This window comes from Elephas maximus, chromosome 25 (genome assembly GCF_024166365.1).
Source record: "Elephas maximus indicus isolate mEleMax1 chromosome 25, mEleMax1 primary haplotype, whole genome shotgun sequence".
NCBI lineage: Eukaryota > Metazoa > Chordata > Mammalia > Proboscidea > Elephantidae > Elephas > Elephas maximus.
The window spans coordinates 5,100,760-5,119,418 of NC_064843.1; the positions used below are offsets into that span (position 1 = coordinate 5,100,760).

The following is an 18,659-nucleotide window of genomic DNA, read 5'->3' on the forward strand; positions in this document are numbered from 1 at the left end:
CTACGAGGTGTGTCCAAAAACAACTTTGTCAAGTAATTTCCCTTGTAAATTTTTAAACTGCAAAGACAGAAGATCTTAATGCAGACTTCAGTTTAAGTAAAAAGCTAGGCGATGTGTACTTTGTATGCTCTGCAGTTGTCCGTGCACCGACTTTGTACAGTTTGATTCATTTGAAGTGATGTGCGCTGCTGACGGTGTCAGCCCTTGCTGTCCCCATTGCTCCAAAACTACTGTTTGTGGCTTGGCTTTTCCCCCTTTGGCATTCTGGATTTTCTGTGGCGGGAGGAGGGGGCCAGTACTGGAGTCAGACCATTCCTGACATAACCCACCACAACCTGGAACGTTTGGAGTCTTGTGTGTGTGTGTGTGTGTACAGTAAAAATATACACAGCAAACATCAACAGTTTCCACGCGTATACTTCAGCGGCATTGGTTACGTTCAAGTTGTACAACCATTCTCGCTGTCCTTTTCCAAATTATTCCATTGCCACTAACATAAGCTCAAAGCCTCCTTAGCAGAGACCCGCTTCCCCACCCCCCACCCCTGGTAACCGCTAATCATTTTCGGTGTATATATTTGCTTATTTCACTTTTCTGTTTATGCCTGACTTGTGTTCCATTTTACCTGTGTCCCACATTTTGTTTATCCATCTGTTGATGGGCACTTGGGTTGTTTTCACCTTCTGGCTGCTGTGAAAAGTGCTGCAGTGAACATTGGTGTACGTGTCTGTTTCCATGGCTACTGTGAAATATCCTTTTTAAGAAATACTTTAAAAACTGCCTTGTCTGCCTGGAGACAGCAGTGTGTTTCTGCCCAGTGGCCTCTCCCTCCCAAGCCTCGGGGCTTCCTCTCAGCAGGCCCTGCGCCCACGGGCTGCAGCTGCGGGAGATTCCTGAAGGCTCAGTGCTCAGCAGCCTCTGCAGACCAAGACAACACTCACTTTAGCATTTTTGTCAGAAGCATCATTCCCCCTCCTAGGAGCCCCGTTAAAATTCTGACAGCAGACTAGTGCATTTACATGATGGTTTGTTCTTTCTTGATCATTACAATTGAGTTGAAGAATTGGTCCCTAACTGAACATGTGACATTAGCATATTTAGACTCATCTGTTATGTATTGCAACTCATGTTAAGGACAGAAAGGACTGTTGACTGCTCACTAAGGTTTTGTTCTACAAATAGCCATCATAAAGATACTTTCAAACCCTTGTAGGGGAAGTTTCAAACATCTGTCCTTGGCATCCCCACACCACCGCGTTACTACTTCAGCGTTCTGGATCGCATGAATTCTGACAATTGGGATGCATTTTGCTCACGAGTTGGGTCCTTGGTTCCGTGGTTGTGCCTCAGCTCGTGGCCCCTCAGAGGCCGATGTGAGGGCCAGGCAGGCGAGTGTCCGGTGGCACCGAGCCTTCAGTCTGCTGCCCTGAGCTCTGCATTAAGCATGTGGTTCTGTGTTTGCTGCCGTTTCTTTCCTGGGCCTGGAAGGATTCCCCCACCGAAACCCTTAAGTTTACTTTTAAAGGATCAGCGCTGATTTAGATTCCATAATTCACACAAATACTTTGTTTTTCAGGTCTGGAGTCACCACGTCCAAATATAATCCTTGGGTTAGTAATCTGTCAAAAAATGAAGCGTCCTTCCAACACTGGAGAGCTAGACAAGATGGAGGAGAAGCGGAGCCGACTTCAGACACAAGACGATGCGGATGCCTCAGTCTATCCCAAAATCACTCCAGCTCCTCAGGCTGACAAGAAGGCCTCCAAGTATCAGCTCTACCCCGACACGGCCGCCAGCACCCCGCCCCCTGGGTCCCCACCTCCGCCCCCGCCCCCGCCCCCAGAACCACCGGTTGCTCCAGTTTCCTCCTCTGTGTTAAAAATCCTGTCCCTCCCAACGGGAGCCTCACACGCTGCCACGTCAGCTGCGTCCCCAGCCGTTACAGCCGCAGCTTCCGCGGCCACCTCGTCCACTTCACAGACAGCCTCGCCCCTTGAGCACATCCTCCAGACTCTCTTTGGAAAGAAGAGATCATTCGATCCCCTCACCAGGGATTCAGTGGGGCCCACGCCAGCATCCCTCCAGGACCACAAAACCAAGGTGGACGATGGGCTGGCAGCAACCCCCTTATTAGACCCCATTGTTCAGCAGTTTGGTCAGTTCTCAAAAGAGAAAGCTCTGGACGAGGAAGAGGATGATCGGCCCTATGACCCTGAGGAAGAGTATGATCCTGAGAGAGCCTTCCAGGCGCCGCTCCCCCAGCCAGGGAGAAGTCATGACGCAGAAACGCCTGCTGACCCCACAGAGCGAGAGGAGGTGGCATATGACCCGGAGGATGAGACGATCCTAGAAGAAGCCAAAGTCACTGTCGACGACCTGCCCAACAGGATGTGTACCGACGTTAGAAGCAGCTCCACAGACAGGCCTGCCGATTATGCTGCCAGTACCCCCACGCCATCTTTGGTCGAACAACAGAAGATGTTAGAAGAACTGAACAAGCAGATTGAGGAGCAGAAGAGACAACTAGAGGAGCAAGAAGAAGCTCTTCGGCAGCAGAGGGCTGCCGTCGGGGTCTCCATGGCCCACTTCTCCGTGTCAGACGCGTTGATGTCGCCACCTCCCAAGTCAGCGCTGACCAAGGCCAAGTTGTTCCAGCCAGAGCAGCAGACCCCAGACAGGCCAGCTTTACCTGCTGCCACAAACCAGGTAGCCCAAGGCACGGGCCAGAGCACAGAGGCCAGGCCCAGCCGAGACCCACGGCAGGCGAGGAGGCTGGCTGCCGAGAGCGGGGAGACCGAGGCAATCTTCAGGCCACCAACCAACCCCGTCTGCAGCACCCTGTCCCCAGGAGACGCTTCTGAGGAAAAGGCCCCAGTGATGCTCGGCCAAGATGGCCCACAGAGTGCACCCCCCGAGAACACGGCCAGGCACCAACCGGAGGGCACAAGGACCCCAGGAGCTGCGGACACCACAGCCAAGCCCGCACGCAAAGTCCTGCTGCCGACGCCTCCCAGCACAGCCTTCCAGCCCAGCTTTCCTCTGCACAGCTTCAGCCCTCCTGGAGGAAGGGACCCGCTCCCAAGCACAGTGTTTGCTTCTCAGGAAAAATCTCTAAGTTCGTCCCAGTGTGAGGATCCAAGAAACCCTCAGTTTGGTGAGAAAAATGACAACCCAACAGCTGAATCGGAGGGAGAAAGAGAGCCACAGCCCAAGCCCATTGAGGGGGCCACTGCGTTCCCCCCATCCGTGCAGAAAGCAGGGGGCCCTCCACCCCAGTTCCAGGGACAGGGAGAGCCTGCACCACGCACCTTTGGGATGTCAGGGCTCCATGGCCCCAGCTTTCCAGGACCGAGGGGGCCAGTCCCCCCATTTGCAGATGAGAGTGTCAGTAACGATGGACCACGGGGCCCTCTGCCTGCCCGGTTCGGGGCCCAGAAGGGGCCTATCCCTTCCTTGTTCTCTGGGCAACAGGGACTGCCTCCTCACGGGGACACCAGAGGCTCCTCCCCCGCGTATCTCAGTGGGCCTAGAGGGGTGGCGCCACCCCAATTCGAGGAACGCAGAGATCCGCACGGGGAAAAGAGAGAGTTCCAGGACGCCCCATATGCTGAAATGGCCGGCCCCTCGGCCCAGTTTGAAGGCCCGGAGCAAGCCCCGTTTGTGGGCCCTAGAGGTGCCGCACCTTTCCAGTTTGGAGGCCAGAGGAGACCGCTGCTGTCACAGTTTAAAGGGCCCAGAGGAGGGCCCCCTCCCCCCCAGTTTGGAGGCCAGCGAGGACCACCCCCTGGCCATTTTGTGGGCCCAAGGGGACCCCATCCCAATCAGTTTGAAGGGCCAAGAAGCCAGGCCCCAAACTTCATGCCAGGACCCAGAGGGATTCCGCCACAGCAATTTGAGGAGCAGAGGGTGAACTCGCCACCAAGGTTTGCCAATCAGAGGGCACCGGGCCCCCTCCAGTTTGGGGGGCCCAGGGGCTCTGTGCCCTTCTCGGAGAAGAGCGAGCACGCCCCGTCACGCTTTCACTTCCAGGGCCCGACCCCACAGGGGACGAAGCCAACACCCAGGCCCCTGCTGGAGCTCCCCAGCCACCCCCCGCAGCTCAGGAAGGACCGATGGGATGACACTGGCCCTGCTGCCACCCTGGCTGCCAGCGCACCCGCACCAGGGCCCGAGCCCGAGGTGCCGTGGCCGCCAGCTGACTTTCGAGATAGCAAAGGCCACGAGTACAGGAGCCAGGCCTTCGAGGGGCGGCCGAGGGAGCGGTTTGAGGCTGGGCCCAAAGAGAAGGCCCTAGACGGATCTGAGGCACAGCTGCCGGACGGTCGGCAAGGCCGGGCATTAGAGGACAGACGTCGTGAGCGGGAGCATGGGAAGGCCTGGGAGCGTGACCGCGGCAAGAGCTGGTCCCGGGACCGGGACTGGGACAGACACAGGGATAAGGACTCGAGCCGCGAGTGGGACAGGGGCAAAGAGAGGAGCGCCAACAGGGACAAGGAGAGAGAGGCGGAACGGAGCAGGGAGTGGGACAGAAGCCGAGAGAGGAGCAGAAACCGGGACAGAGACAGAAGGCGTGATCGGGACAGGTCTCGGAGCAGGGACCGTGACCGTGACAAAGCCAGAGACAAGGACAGGGAGAAGGGCCGCGAGCGGAGAGAGCGGAGCCGGAGCAAAGAGCGGGCTCGTGAGCCGAAGCCGGAGGCCCCTCGGGGCCCTGAGGCAGGAGGGCCAGTCCCTTCTGCCCAATCCTAGAGGTTTAAGTCAGCCGGCACCTGCCTTGGCTGCGTAGGGGGGCACTCCGTACTGTTATTCTTGTGTAGATAGTCTCAGCCTGGCAGAAATCTTTTAAAAGCCAAGTTTATGAACTGTGTTGAACAAATAGTTTTTGAAATGGCTATGAACTTAAATGAAGAACAGAATATTCTGGACTTCAAAATTACTGTAATTTTGTATATAATGGTTTCTTACAAAATTTCACATCTTTTCAATTCTGATCCTTTTGTAAAACGTCTAAGAACCCTTAATGTTTCCATTCAAAATGACAGAAATGGGAAAGTCTACAGAAGCACATTGCTTTTTCAGATTATAAAGTTATCTTTTCTAAGAACTTGATTCTTGTCCATTTTAAGGGGATTTTGGTAGACCTTGAAGCCATACTTTGCCAACATCTGCATTTCTGTCTTTTTATCCGTCTTCAGTGTGCTTTCCACAGGGGCGGGGTGGTGTCGGAGTCGGGTGTCACGGGGTGCCCACAGGTGTTTGTAGCGGGACGGTGGGAAAACAGTATTACTAGTTTGTATCTGGAATGCTGAGAAACACAAAACTTACAAGTGCATTTTTGTTTTGTCGTAAAGAAGTTTGACTTTCAAAATTTTCGGCCAGGAAACAAGAACACATTTCTTAGTTTTGCTCGGTTTTAAATATCGTATTACAAATTTGTTTTTTCCAAAACATTAAAAGCAACATCTGAGTAGAAATTGTGTTTTAATGGCAGTTTATTGATGTTGAAATGTGACCACCCTAATGGAAGAAGATAAACAATGAAGTGTGCTTTTAAAGAAGGTTGGGAGGATTCTTTGTTTTGAGTAATCAGGAACGTTTTGTTTGTAGAGTTTTACCGTCTGACCAGTTCTTCCTCGATTCCAGGAAAAGTGCACTAATCTTTCCACTGTTACATTTGTCAGATGATAAATTGTAAAGTTTGTCATTGAAAATGGAACAGTATTTTATATAAATTCTGAAATGGAAATTGGTGATACCAGTTCAAGAACTACAAACGAAGTAGAAATTATTTAACTGGAATACAACTTCTGCTTCTGCCGTGTGGTTTTCAAGCTCTTCTGAAGTGTGAATAGGGAAAACCTCGCTAATTTATTTGACTGTACAAATACACTTTGATAAGTTTTTTATATTTTCATAAACTTACTTTTGCAAATGTAAAGTTAGAGACTTTTACTTGTTCTTTGGAGTCTGTTATTCCATTGTACATCACTACAGATTTTTCACTTTACAGCACAAATTTTTAAGTTACGAAAACATCGAGAATTTAAAATTCGGGATGATTCGTATTACAAACCAAATGCTGGTAGGTTAAATTACATTAAAATAGGTGTCAAGTTCCAACATCTAATATGATGTGAAGGGTTTTTTTTACATATAAAACTAAAATTTTCTAATTTAAATACACAAATGTAAAAATCAAGTGTGTTTCTTTAGGTTTACTTGGTAGAAATTTCTGTAATTGTATTTTATATTGCAACATATATCACTGTACATTAAAACATGGGACTTGATAGATTTTGTTACTTGAAGTAGAATAAAGATCTACAGAAAGTTTTTGTCTCAGCCTGTCATCACTTAGCCTTTTTTTTTTTTTTTTATGTTGGGAAGTTCAGGGCTTGGCATGGACGCCTCCCCAGCCGTTTCTCCTCCTTGGTCACCTCATGTGCCTGTGGGAGCCCTCAGGGCCTGGACCACCAGCCCAGCCCTAATCATGAATGAGCCTTGTTCCTGTTTGTTGGCTGGCAGCCAGGCACGCCCAGCATAGAGGACAGTGCCGGTGGAGGTAGCTTGGGGCATCCCCCCGCTCACTTGGCCCTGACAGCCCACCTTGAGGCAGTAAACAAGACAGAGGGGGTCACGGGCAACTGACCCTGGGCCAGGCGGTGATCCATACCTACAGCCTCGTGCAGGTCGTTGAGCTGTCAGAATGGGAAGCCTAAAGCCCACTCAGGATTCCTAGCCATCAAGGACCACCAAGCGCGGAGAGGGACAGCTTGGTCTGTGGGAGAGCAATGTGGCACTCAGAGCCAGCTGTCAGGGCATGGGGAGGGCCTGCATCTCAGCAGGGGTGGTCAGGGCTGACCCCAGCTCAGTGAGGAGGGAGGACAGTGTACCCAAGGCCTTGTCTGGAGTTATCCAAAACCTCGGGTCCTGGAGGTTCTTGCAGGGCTGGCCCTGAGAGGACCATGTTGGCCCCCAAGTGGAGCTTAAGCCAAAGGGGTAGAGGTGGGACTGGGCTAGTGAGGAAGTGGTGTAGGTATTAAGGCAGAGTTGATGCCCGGATGCGGTGGTGGGGCAGGATCAGCAGACTCGGGGCTCTCAGGTCAAGGCAAAGAGTGCACAGGACACAAGTGGAAGGGTGGTCCTTGCCCTTGAACTTGGACTAGTTGATGAGGCTGCATGGGATTGATCCCAACCTTGTAACCTTGTGTCATAATTTAGCTTTTCAACAAGCCTGTGGACCCATCACCCCAATAACTCTCACGACTCCTTACCACAATCCATTGTGCAAAGTGCTGGACTCGGCTGTTCAGAAACGTGACTGCAACAAGAGTCCAGCTTGAGCCTACTCTTGGGGCTCATGGCCCAGGACCCACAGCAGCTGTGTCCACGTCAGAGAAGCCCCAGGGGCATGAGAGCCACAGTGTCTGCCAGCAGATGTGTCTCCCAGTTCCTGGACCTCGGTCTCTCATCTGTGTCCTGCAGAGGCAGCTCTAAGGAAAATGGAAGGGGCTGTTTCACTGGGAAACGCTGGGGCCTACGAGGAAGATAAGACCCAAAGGGGGGTGGGGCACTCTCCCTGTCCCTCACACAACACTGGGCCCTCCGCCACGCTGAGCCCAATGGCATAGGCAAGTCCAGTGACAAGCAGACATGGCAGTGCCCCAGGGGTGGGGACAGCCGATGCTGCAGCAGCAGTGGGGACCATCGCCGTGGTTGTGCCCTTGAAGGGAGCCTGACCAGGAAAGGAAAGGCAGGTGCCAGTGTTTTCAAGTTCAGACAACAAACCCAGACAGCTCAGTGGCAGGGAGGCAAGGGGCACAAAGATGCAGCTCCTATAGTTATATTTCTGACGGTAGTTCATGCATACTGTAGAAACTTTAGGGAAAAAAGAAAAGATAAAGAGGAAAACCAAAACCACTCATAATTTTATACCCAGCAGTAAGTACTGTTAGCATTTTGGTATATGTAACTTTTTCTGTCTTTTTTTTTTCTCTGTGCATCCTTTATTGACTTTTTGTTTAATAAAAGTGGGGTTTTATACACATTAGTATCTTTTTTTCACTTGTCATAACCTGGTAATTCCCAAAGGCATCAAATGCTCATCGAAAGCATTATTTACAATTTTTGCATTGTCAGGAAGTTTTGTATTTTATTCTAAAAGAATAAATGCTCTTGCCTGGAGCATCAAGGAGCCCTGATGGTGCAGTTGTTAATTGCTCAGCTGCTAACTGAAATGTCAGCGGATCAAAACCACAAGCTGCTCCACAGGAGAAAGATGTGGCAGTCTGCTTCTGTAAACATTAAAAAAAAAAACCAAACCTACGGCCGTCGAGTTGATTTCGACTCATAGAGACCCTATAGGACAGAGTAGAACTGCCCCATAGAGTTTTCAAGAAGCACCTAGCAGATCTGAACTGCCAACCCTTTGGTTAGCAACCGTAGGACTTAACCACTACACCACCAGGGTTTCCCTGTAGACATTACAGCCTTGGAAACCGTATGGGGTAGTTCTACTCTGTCCTCTATGGTCGCTACAAGTTAGAATTGACTCAATGGCAGTGGGTTTGGGCCTGGAGCAACAGAAAAAGGAGAGTCAGGAATAGGAGGAGGATATGGGTTGTGTGGCTAATTGCCTCAGTGAACAACTGCCTCCATTGCCATGAGACCGGAAGAGCTGGATGATGGCCTGCTACCATTACTGAACATTTCGATGAAAGATTCTGTAGAAGAACCCCAATCAGAAGGGATAGGATGCAGACCAGAATTTCAAATTCTCATGGAATTCAGACTTTCCAGAGCCGTGGAGGCTGCCTGAGCCCCTGAAACTATTGCCCTGAGATAATCTTTAAACCTTAAACCAAAAATATCCCCTGAGGTCTTCTTTAGACCAAACAATAGTTTAGTTTACCTAGTAAAGAATGTCTGCCTTGAGCATTGTGCTCCTTTAAGATCTATGTGGGATTAAATTGACAAGAGCAATTGAAAGATTAGATAGGAAATTTAGGGGGCAGTGAGTTTATGTTAATGGGGGAGGAATAACTTGGAAAGAGGATGAGAACGGTTGCACAACTCAAAGAAAGTAATCAGTGTCACTGAATTGTACATACCCAAAACATACAGAAACTGTTAAATTGGTGCACGTTCTGCTGTGTATATTCTCAACAACAAAAATAAAATAAATTATATACAAAAAGGGGATACATGCTCCCCGTAGAGATTTGTGAGCTTCCGAGCTCACAGAGCCTTTCAACAGCGTCTCCAAGTTTGTGGTGCTGTAGGAGCTTGTGTGTTGCTGTGACACTGGAAGCTAGGCCACCAGTATTTCAAATACCAGCAGGATCACCCATGGTGGACAGGTTTCAGTGGAGCCTCCAAACAAAGACAGGCTAGGAAGAAAGGCCTGGTGATTTATTTCCAGAAATTAGCCAATGAAAACTCTATGAATCGCAACAGAATACTGTTGGATATAGTGCTGGAAGATGAGGCCCCTGGGCTGGAAGACACTCAAAACACACAGTAGCCATAGCAATGGACTCAAGAATACCAACAGTCATGAAGATGGTGCAGAACCGAGCAACGTTTCCATCTGTTGTACACGGGGTCACCATGAGTTGGAACTAACTCCTTGGCAACTCAACAATAAGCATTCACTGTGGAGAAAAAGAGAAATGACAGAAAAGTACAAAGAAAATCAAGATTCCCCCATAATGCTACCACCCAGAAACAACCACTGCTAATAATATCGTCTAACCTCCTTCTTCTACACATAGGCTGCTAATGTCTGGGGGTATATCCCTGAAGAAATGCATTTCTCTACTAGAAGTGGAAAGACCAACAAACAGGGACTTAGGCACAAGATGGATTTGTACACGTGGGCTTCACATAAGAAGGGTGGGGGTGGGCAGCCCTGGACTGGTGGTGTGGCTCCTGATGTCACCAAGCACCCTAGGCTCCACATAACTTCCTGCCCTGCCATCCTTAGCTGGTGGCCTTTGTTCTCATGGCTGAAGCTGGCTTTTGCGCCTCAGGTATTACTTCCTGTTCTGGGCAAGAGCAAGCACAAGAGAAGACTGGGGGTGCCACTGCCTCTGGTCCCCTTCTTAACTTCTGAGGCCACCCCTGGCTGCAAGAAAGGCTGGAGGCTGAGGAGCCCTCGTGGGTGCATTGCTCCTCATGCAGGTCAAGGGCTGTTAGTAAAAAAGAAGGGAGTTAAAACGACAACAGACACCACTACAGTGCGTGTCATCCCTGTGCGTCCAAAAACTGACAGCACTGAGCAAGGCGAGCCTGCTGCAGCAGGTGCTCATGCATTGTTGGTGGCGAGGCAGATGGGAGCGCCACGTCAGGAAACATCGGGCAGTGTCTTAGTGACTAACTTACAGGTTAAATGACAGTGCAACCCAGTGGTCCCACTCCTAGACACCTGCCTTAGAGCAAGCATTATCAATGGGGATAATTTTCGCCCCATGCAGGTGAAAATTGGTTACTGATGGGGAGGTAAAAAAAATGTTTTGTAGCCCTCTAAAGGTCTCAGTACATAAACAGATACACAGTGTATCTGTGGTGTTAAATGTCATGGAAAATAAGTCTAAAAAGTCTTCTGTAAACCAAAAGCCAAACCTAGTGCCATAGAGATGATTCATAGCAAACCTATAGGACAGAGTAGAACTGCCCCATAGGATTTCTAAGGAGTGGCCCATGGATTCAAACTGCCGACCTTTAGGTTAGCAACTGACTTCTTAACCACTCCCCCACCAGGGCTTCCAAAAAAGGTCTTCTTAGGGAAGCAATAATTTGAGAAAGGTTGGAGAAACGAAAACTTAGGTTCATACAGAAACCTGTGAGTGCATGTTTATAGTAGTTTATCGTAATCACCCTGTCATGGATTGAATTGTGTCCCTCCAAAAATACCTGTCAACTTGGCTAGGTCATGATTCCTAGTATTGTATGATTGTCTACCATTTTGTCCTCTGATGTGATTTCCCTATGTGTTGTAAATCCTATCACTGTGATGTAACAAAATGGATTAAAAAAAATGGATTAGCAGCAGTTATATTGATGAGGTCTACAGGATTAGGTAGTGTCTTAACCCAATCTCTTTGAAAATATAAAAGAGAGAAGTGAGCAGAGACATGGGGACCTCATACCACCAAGAAAGCAGCGCCTGGAGCAGGGTCCACTCTTTGGACCTGAGTTTCCTGTGCTGAGATGCTCCCAGACCAAAGGACAATTGATAACAAGGACCTTCCTCTAGAGTCAACAGAGAGAGAAAGCCTTCCCCTGGTGCCAGCGCCCTGAATTCGGACTTCTAGCCTACTAGACTATGAGAGAATAAATTTGCCCTTGTTAAAGCTATCCACTTGTGGTATTTCTGTCATAGCGGCACTAGGTGACTGAGACACACCCCAAACTGGAAGCAACATGAACATCCTTCAACAGGCGAATGGCTAAACAAACTGCTCCCTCCATGCCACGGGAGACCACCTGGCAGTGAGGAATGGGCTGCTGCAATACAACAGCGTGGAGGAATCTCAGAGGCAGTGAAAGGAGCCAGACACGAAACGCTGCCTAATGAATGATTCCATTTAATGGCATTCTGGCTAAGGTGAAACCCAAGAGACAGACAGCAGATCATAGGTTACCAGGGGCCAGGGTGGGGGCAGGGTGGGCTACAAGGGGAGAAAGAGGAGTTATTTGGGGTAATGGGATTATTCTATATCTTGATTCTTGTGTTGGTTTACATGACTGTGCCCATTGAAACTCATAGAACTACACCCCAAAAACGTAAATTTTATTGTATGTAAATTATACCCCAACAAACCAGACTGAAAAAAAGAAGGAGACTGAATATTGGCTTGGCAACTAGCAGAGTTTAGTCCTTCCCAAAAACAAAAATGAAGAATTAGGAGCAGAAGGAAGTAAGTTCCACTCTGAGTGGCGAGTCACCATCCGTTGTGGAGTGTGGTGAAGCTTTTCATTCTGCAATGGCAGACTCCTCAGATAAGAATCTCACATATATTTGTAATTACCCAAGCAACAAATGAACACACCACACTTTCAGCCATGCTTTCTAAAAAACATAATAACAAGATCATGCTTCTTCCTGACATGATATGACTATCCCCAAAAACATAGAATTTGTCCCTCGATGAGGATACAAGTCCCTTTTTGACTTTGGGTGATGAATAAACTCCTATCGAATTCACACTTCCATTACATATACATATAGTGAGAAATAATGTTAGCTGCTATTGTTGTTGCTGTTAGGTGTTGAGTCACTTCCGACTCCTAGTAGCCCTATGTACAACAGAACGAGACACTGCCCAATCCTTTGCCATCCTCGCAATTGTTGCTGTGTTTCAGCCCATTGTTGTAGCCGCTCCGTCAATCCTTCTCTTTGAGAGTCTTCCTCTTTTTCACTGAACCTCTACCAAGCATGATGTCCTTCTTCAGGGGCTGGTCCCTCCTCATAACATGTACAAAATATGTAAGACAAAGTCTCTCCATCCTCTCTTCTAAGGAGCATTCTGGCTGTACTTCTTTCAAGGCAGATTTGTTTATTCTGCGGCAGTCCGTGATTCATTCAATGTTCTTCACTAACACTATAATCCAAAGGCATCAGTTCTTCAGTCTTCCTTATTCATTCTCCAGCTTTCGCATACATATGAGGCAATCGAAAATACCATGGCTTGGGTCAGGCCCACCTGAGTCCTCAAAGTGACATTTTTGCTTTTTGACACTTTAAAGAGGTCTTTTGCAGCAGATTTTCCCACTGCAATATGTCATCTGATTTCTTGACTGCTGCTTCCATGGGTGTTGATTGTGGATCCAAGTAAAATGAAATCCTTGACAACTTCAATATTTTCATCTTACTGATGAAGGTCAAAGACTACAGCTTTCAGTGTGGATTATACCTCAATATAAAGAAAACAAAAATCCTCACACTGGACCAATAAGCAACATCATGATAAAGAGAAGATATTTAAAGTGTTAATAAAGCAAAGAAGCCACTTTGAGGACTAAAGTGTGTGTTTTCAATTGCCTCATACGCATGCGAAAGCTGGACAAGGACTAAGGAAGACAGAAGAAGAATTGATGCCTTTGAATTATGGTGTTGAATAAACCATGGACTGCCAGAAGAACAAACAAATTGCCTTGAAAGAAGTACAGCCAGAATGTTCCTTAGAAGCCAGGATGACGAGAATGTGTCTCACATACTTTGGACATGTTATCAGGAAGGACTAGTCCCTGAAAAAGGGCATCACGCTTGGTAGAGGTTTAGCGAAAAAGACGAAGGCCTTCAATGAGATGAATTGACCCAGTGACTGGAACGATGGGCTCAAGCATAGCAACGATTGTGAAGATGGTGAAGGACGGGGCAGTGTTTTGTTCGGTTGTACATGGGGTTGCTATAAGTCAGAACAGACTCGACAGCACCTAACAAGAACAACAATATAATTTTCTACAGATGATCATGCTGTCTGCAGGTAAAGACAGTTGAACTTCTTTTATTCCCTAATCCAAACGCCTTTTGTTTTTCTTGCCTTGTTGCACTGAGTAAAACCTCTAGTACAACACTGAATAGAAGTGATAATGGCTATCCTTGCTTTGTTCCTGATCTTAGGGGGCAACGGTCAGTCTTTTCCCATTAAGGATGATGTTCGCTGTAGGGTTTTCACGTCCATCAGATTGAGGAAGTTCCCTTTCATTCCTGGTTTGAGGAGAATATTTATAAGGAATGGATGCTAGATTTTGTGAAAGTCATTTTTCTGTATTTTTAGAAATCACATGGCTTTTCTTTTTTTTAATCTGTTAAATATAGTAAATTACATTGATTTTCAAATGTTAAACAAACCTTGCATTACTAGAATAAACTCCATTTGATCATGATAGGTTTATTCTTTTTAAAAATCTTTTTGGATTCAATTTGCTAAGATTTTGCTAAAATTTTTTGCATCGTTGTTCATGTCATATGTTGGTCTGCGATTTTCTCTTCCTATAATATCTCTGTGTGGTTTGGTATCAAAGTCATTCTGGTTTCACAGATGCATTGGATGTATTACCTCCTCTTTGATTTCCTAGGTTCATGTAGACTCGGCATTATTTCTTCCTTAAATGTGCAGTAGAGTTCACCAGTGAAGACATACGGCCCAGCCGCTTTCTTTGTGGGAAGGTCCTTAACTACAAATTAAATTTTATTAACAAATACAGGGCAATCGAGGTTATGGAAACCCTGGTGGTGTAGTGGTTAAGTGCTGTGGCTGCTAACCAAAAGGTTAGCAGTTCGAATCCACCAGGCGCTCCTTGGAAACTCTACGGGGCAGTTCTCCTCTGTCCTATAGGGTCACTATGAGTCGGAATTGACTCAACGGCAACAGTTGTTTTTTGTTTTTTTTTTTAAATAGAGGTTATCTATTTCTTCTTGGGTGAGCTTTGGTAAGTTGTGTCTTTTAACAAAATTTGTCCTGTTCATCTATGCTGTTAAATTTATTGGCATAAAGGTGTTTATAATATTACCTTAATATCTATAGAATCTTTAGTGCTGTCACCTCTCTCATCCCTGATGGTGTTAGTTTGTATCTTCTCTCTTTCATTCTGGAGAGAGGTCTATCAACTTTATGATCTTCTCAGAGAACAAGCTTTTGATTTCATTGACACTTTTTTTGTGGTAAACATACAGGTAACAACACATTTGTCATTTCAACGATCTTCCCACCTAGTGGTTTCACCGATTTTTCTCTATTGGTTTTCTGTTTTCCACTTCATTGATTCTTGCTCTGATATTAGTTACCACCTTTCTTCTGCTTACTTTGCTCTTCTTTTTCTAGTTACTTAAAGAAGATGAGGTCACTGATTTGAGACTTTTCTTATTTTGTAATATAGGTGTTTAGTGTTATGCATTTCCTCTAAGTAATTCTTTAGCTGCATTCTACAAATTTCGATATGTTGTGTTTTCATTCTTATTCATTTCAACATACTTTCTAATTTCTCTTTCAATTTCTTCTTTGAACCCTGGGATATTTAGAACTACATATTTAGTTTCCAGATGTTTGGGGAGTCTTCGAATATTTTTAATGATTTGTAACGTAATTCTACTGCGGCCACTGAATATACTTTGTACGAATTAAATTTATTAAGACATATGTTACGGACTGAATTGCATCCCCCAAAAATACGTGTCGTAAATCCTAATCTCTAGACCTGTGGCTATAATCCCATTTGGGAATGGGTTGTCTTTGTTATGTTAATGAGACAGGACTAGTGTAGGTTGTATCTTAAATCAATTTCTTTTGAGATATAAAAGAGATTAAACAGGCAAGGAAAAGAAGCAGAGATGGGGAAGAGAGATGCCAAGGCACATGAAGACCGTTCAGGAGCAGAAGCTCAGAAAAGACAAGGACCTTCCTCCAGAGACGACAGAGAGAAGGTCTTCCCCTAAAGGTGGCACCCTGAATTTAGACTTCTGGCCTCCTAAACTGTGAGAAAATAAATTACTGTTTGTTAAAGCCATCCATTTGTGGTATTTCTGTTTTAGCAGTACTAGATAATAAACAAATCTGTCTTGGAAGAAGTATAGCCAGAATGCTCCTTAGAAGCAAGAATGGCTAGACTACATCTGATGTACTTTGGACATGTTGTCAGGAGGGACCAGTACCTGGAGAAGGACATCATGCTTGGTAGAGGGTCAGCAAAAAAGAGGAAGACCCTTGACAACATGCACTGACACAGTGGGTGCAACAATGGGCTCAAGTGTAATAATAATCATGAGGATGGCGCAGGACCAGGCAGTGTTTTGTTCTGTTGTTTATAGGGTCCCTATGAGTCAGAACCAACTCAACATTACCTGACAACAACGGATAACTAAGACAACATATTTTATGGCTTTATGTTTTATGTTTATGGCATAAACAAATTTTATAATTTATGTTGGTAACTGTTCCATTTGCACCTGAAAAAGACTGTATTCTGAGGTTGTTGGTTCTGTAAATGTCAGGTAAGTTAACTGGTTGATAGCGTTACTTGGGTCTTCTGATCCTTTCCAGTTTTCTCTCTACTTGTTCTATCAATTATTCAGAGGATATTGAAATATCCAGCTGTAACTATGAATTTGTCTATTCCTCATTGCAGCCTATCAGATTTTGTTATATGTATTTTGAAGCTCTCTAATTAGGAACATTCTAATTAGGAATATTACATCCTATTGATGACTTGACCTCTGTTTCATTACAAAATGACCTTATCTCTGGTAAAAGTCTTTGCTCTGAAATCTACTTTGTCTGATACTGATACTACCACTCCAACTTTCTTTTTTTTATTATTATTATAATAGCTGATTAAAATACCACTAATTCTAAAATGTTGAAATTCTTTTTTTTTTTTTAATTGTGCTTTAAGTGAAAGTTTACAAACAAAGTCAGTCTATCATACAAAAACTTATATACACCTTGCTATATACTCCTGGAAACCCTGGTGGCATAGTGGTTAAGAGTTACGACTGCTAACCAAAGGGTCGGCAGTTCGAATCCACCAGGCATTCCTTGGAAACTCTACTGGGCAGTTCCGCCCTCTCTTACAGGGTCGCTATGAGTCGGAATTGACTCGACGGCAATGTTTTTTTTTTTCTTTTTTTGTTACTCTCCCTCTAATGAGACAGCACACTCCTTCCCTCCACTCTCTATTTTTGTGTCCATTCAGCCAGCTTCTGACCCCCTCTGCCCTCTCATCTCCTCTCCAGACAGAAACTGCCCACGTAGTCTCATGTGTCTACTTGATCCAAGAAGCTCACTCTTCACCAGTATCATTTTCTGTCCCATAGTCCGGTCCAATCCCTGTCTGAAGAGTTGGCTTTGGGAATGGTTCCTGTCTTGGGCTAACAGAAGGTCTGGGGACCATGACCTCTGGGGTCCTTCTAGTCTCAGTCAGACCATTAAGTCTGATCTTTTTACAAGAATTTGAGGTCTGCATCCCACTGCTCTCCTGCTCCCTCAGGGGTTCTCTGTTGTACTCCCTGTCAGGGCAGTCATCAGTTGTAGCCAGGCACCATCTAGTTCTTCTGATCTCAGGCTGATGTAATCTCTGGTTTATGTGGCCTTTTCTGTCTGTTGGGCTCAAAATTACCTTGTGTCTTTGGTGTTCTTCATTCTTGGCTGCTTGCTAGCATTTAAGACCCAGACGCCACTCTCCAAAGTGGGATGCAGAATATTTTCTTAATAGGTTTTATTATGCCAGTTGATTTAAATGTCCCCTGAAACCATGCTATACTGGCCTTCGAAGCATTCAGTTTATTCAGGAGACTTCTTTGCTTTTGATTTAGTCCAGTTGTGCTAACCTCTCCTGTATTGTGTGTTGTCTTTCCCTTCATCCAGCTTTTCTTTTGATAGCGTTTGCAACGTATGTCTTTTTCTGTTCTTTTACTTTTAACCTATTTGTCTCTTTAAAGTGAGTTTCTTGTAGGCATTCGAGGGTCTTGCTTTTTTTTGTCCTTTTTGGTAATCTCTGCATTTTCTTAAGAGACCATTTATATTTAATGTCATTGTTGGATTTTGTTGGATTTAAATATACCATCTTGCTGTTTGTTTTCTACTTTTCCTATATATTCTTTGTTCTGTTTTTCTGCTTCTTTTAGATGAATTATGATTCTGTCTACCTACTTTGTTTTGGCTTATTAGCTTTTATATTACTGTCAGGCATGGACCAGTAACTTGAAATTTTCCTCCAAAACTGGAGAGTGCTGAGAGACCAAAGAAAGAGCCAGGCAAGTCCAGTGTCATGATGAAGGAGTCTTTTTTGTTTTAATTGTGCTTTAAGTGAAACTTTACAGCTTTAGTTTCTCGTACAAAAATTTACACACGCATTGTTATGTGACCCTAGTTGCTCTCCCTACAACGTAACAACACATTCATCCTTTCTACCCCGGATTTCCTGTGTCCATTCAGCCAGCTCCTGTCCTTTTCTGCCTTCTCATCTTGCCTCCAGACAGGAGTTGCCCATCTAGTCTCATGTGTCTACTTGAGCTAAGAAGCCCACTCCTCGTGAGTATCATTTTGTATCTTATAGTGCAGTCTAATCTTTTGTCTGAAGAGCTGGCTTCGGGAATGGTTTTGGTTTTGGGCTAAAGACAGTCTGGGGGCCATAGCCTCTGCGGTCCCTCCAGTCTCAGTCAGACCATTAAGTCTTGTCTTTTTACTAGAATTTGAGCTCTGCACCCCACATTTTTCCTGCTCCATCAGGGACTCTCTTTTCTGTTCCCTGTCAGGGCAGTCATTGGTGGTAGCTGGGCACCATCTAGTTCTTCTGGTCTCAGGCTGATGGAGTCTCTGGTTTATGTGACCCTGTTTGTTTCTTGGGCTAATATTTTCCTTGAGTCTTTGGTGTTCTTCATTCTCCTTTGCTCCAGGTAGGTTGGGACCAGTTGATACATCTTAGATGGCCGCTTGCTAGCTTTTAAGACCCCAGACGCCACTCACCAAAGTGGGATGCAGAACATTTTCTTAATAAACCTTGTTATGCCAATCGACCTAGATGTCCCCTGAAACCATGGTCCCCAGGCCTCCACCCCTGCTACTCTGTCTCTCAAAATGTTTGGTTGTATTCAGGAAACTTCTTAGCTTTTGAGTTAGTTCAGTTCCACTGACTTCCCCTGTATTGTAGGTTGT

At 45.9% G+C, this 18,659-nt stretch overlaps 1 protein-coding gene across 5 annotated transcripts in view; it reads left to right on the forward strand.

The window, feature by feature from the left end:
• The window catches only part of DIDO1 (death inducer-obliterator 1), a 62,688-nt gene extending 56,415 nt beyond the window's left edge, over positions 1–6,273 (forward strand). For all 5 annotated transcript variants that reach the window (XM_049868941.1, XM_049868940.1, XM_049868938.1 and 2 more), the window contains one exon: positions 1,577–6,273. In XM_049868941.1, the coding sequence (XP_049724898.1) occupies positions 1,577–4,749 (3,173 nt within the window). In that variant the 3' untranslated portion in view covers positions 4,750–6,273. The remainder of the gene's footprint in view (positions 1–1,576) is intronic.
• Positions 6,274–18,659: the final 12,386 nt, after the last annotated feature.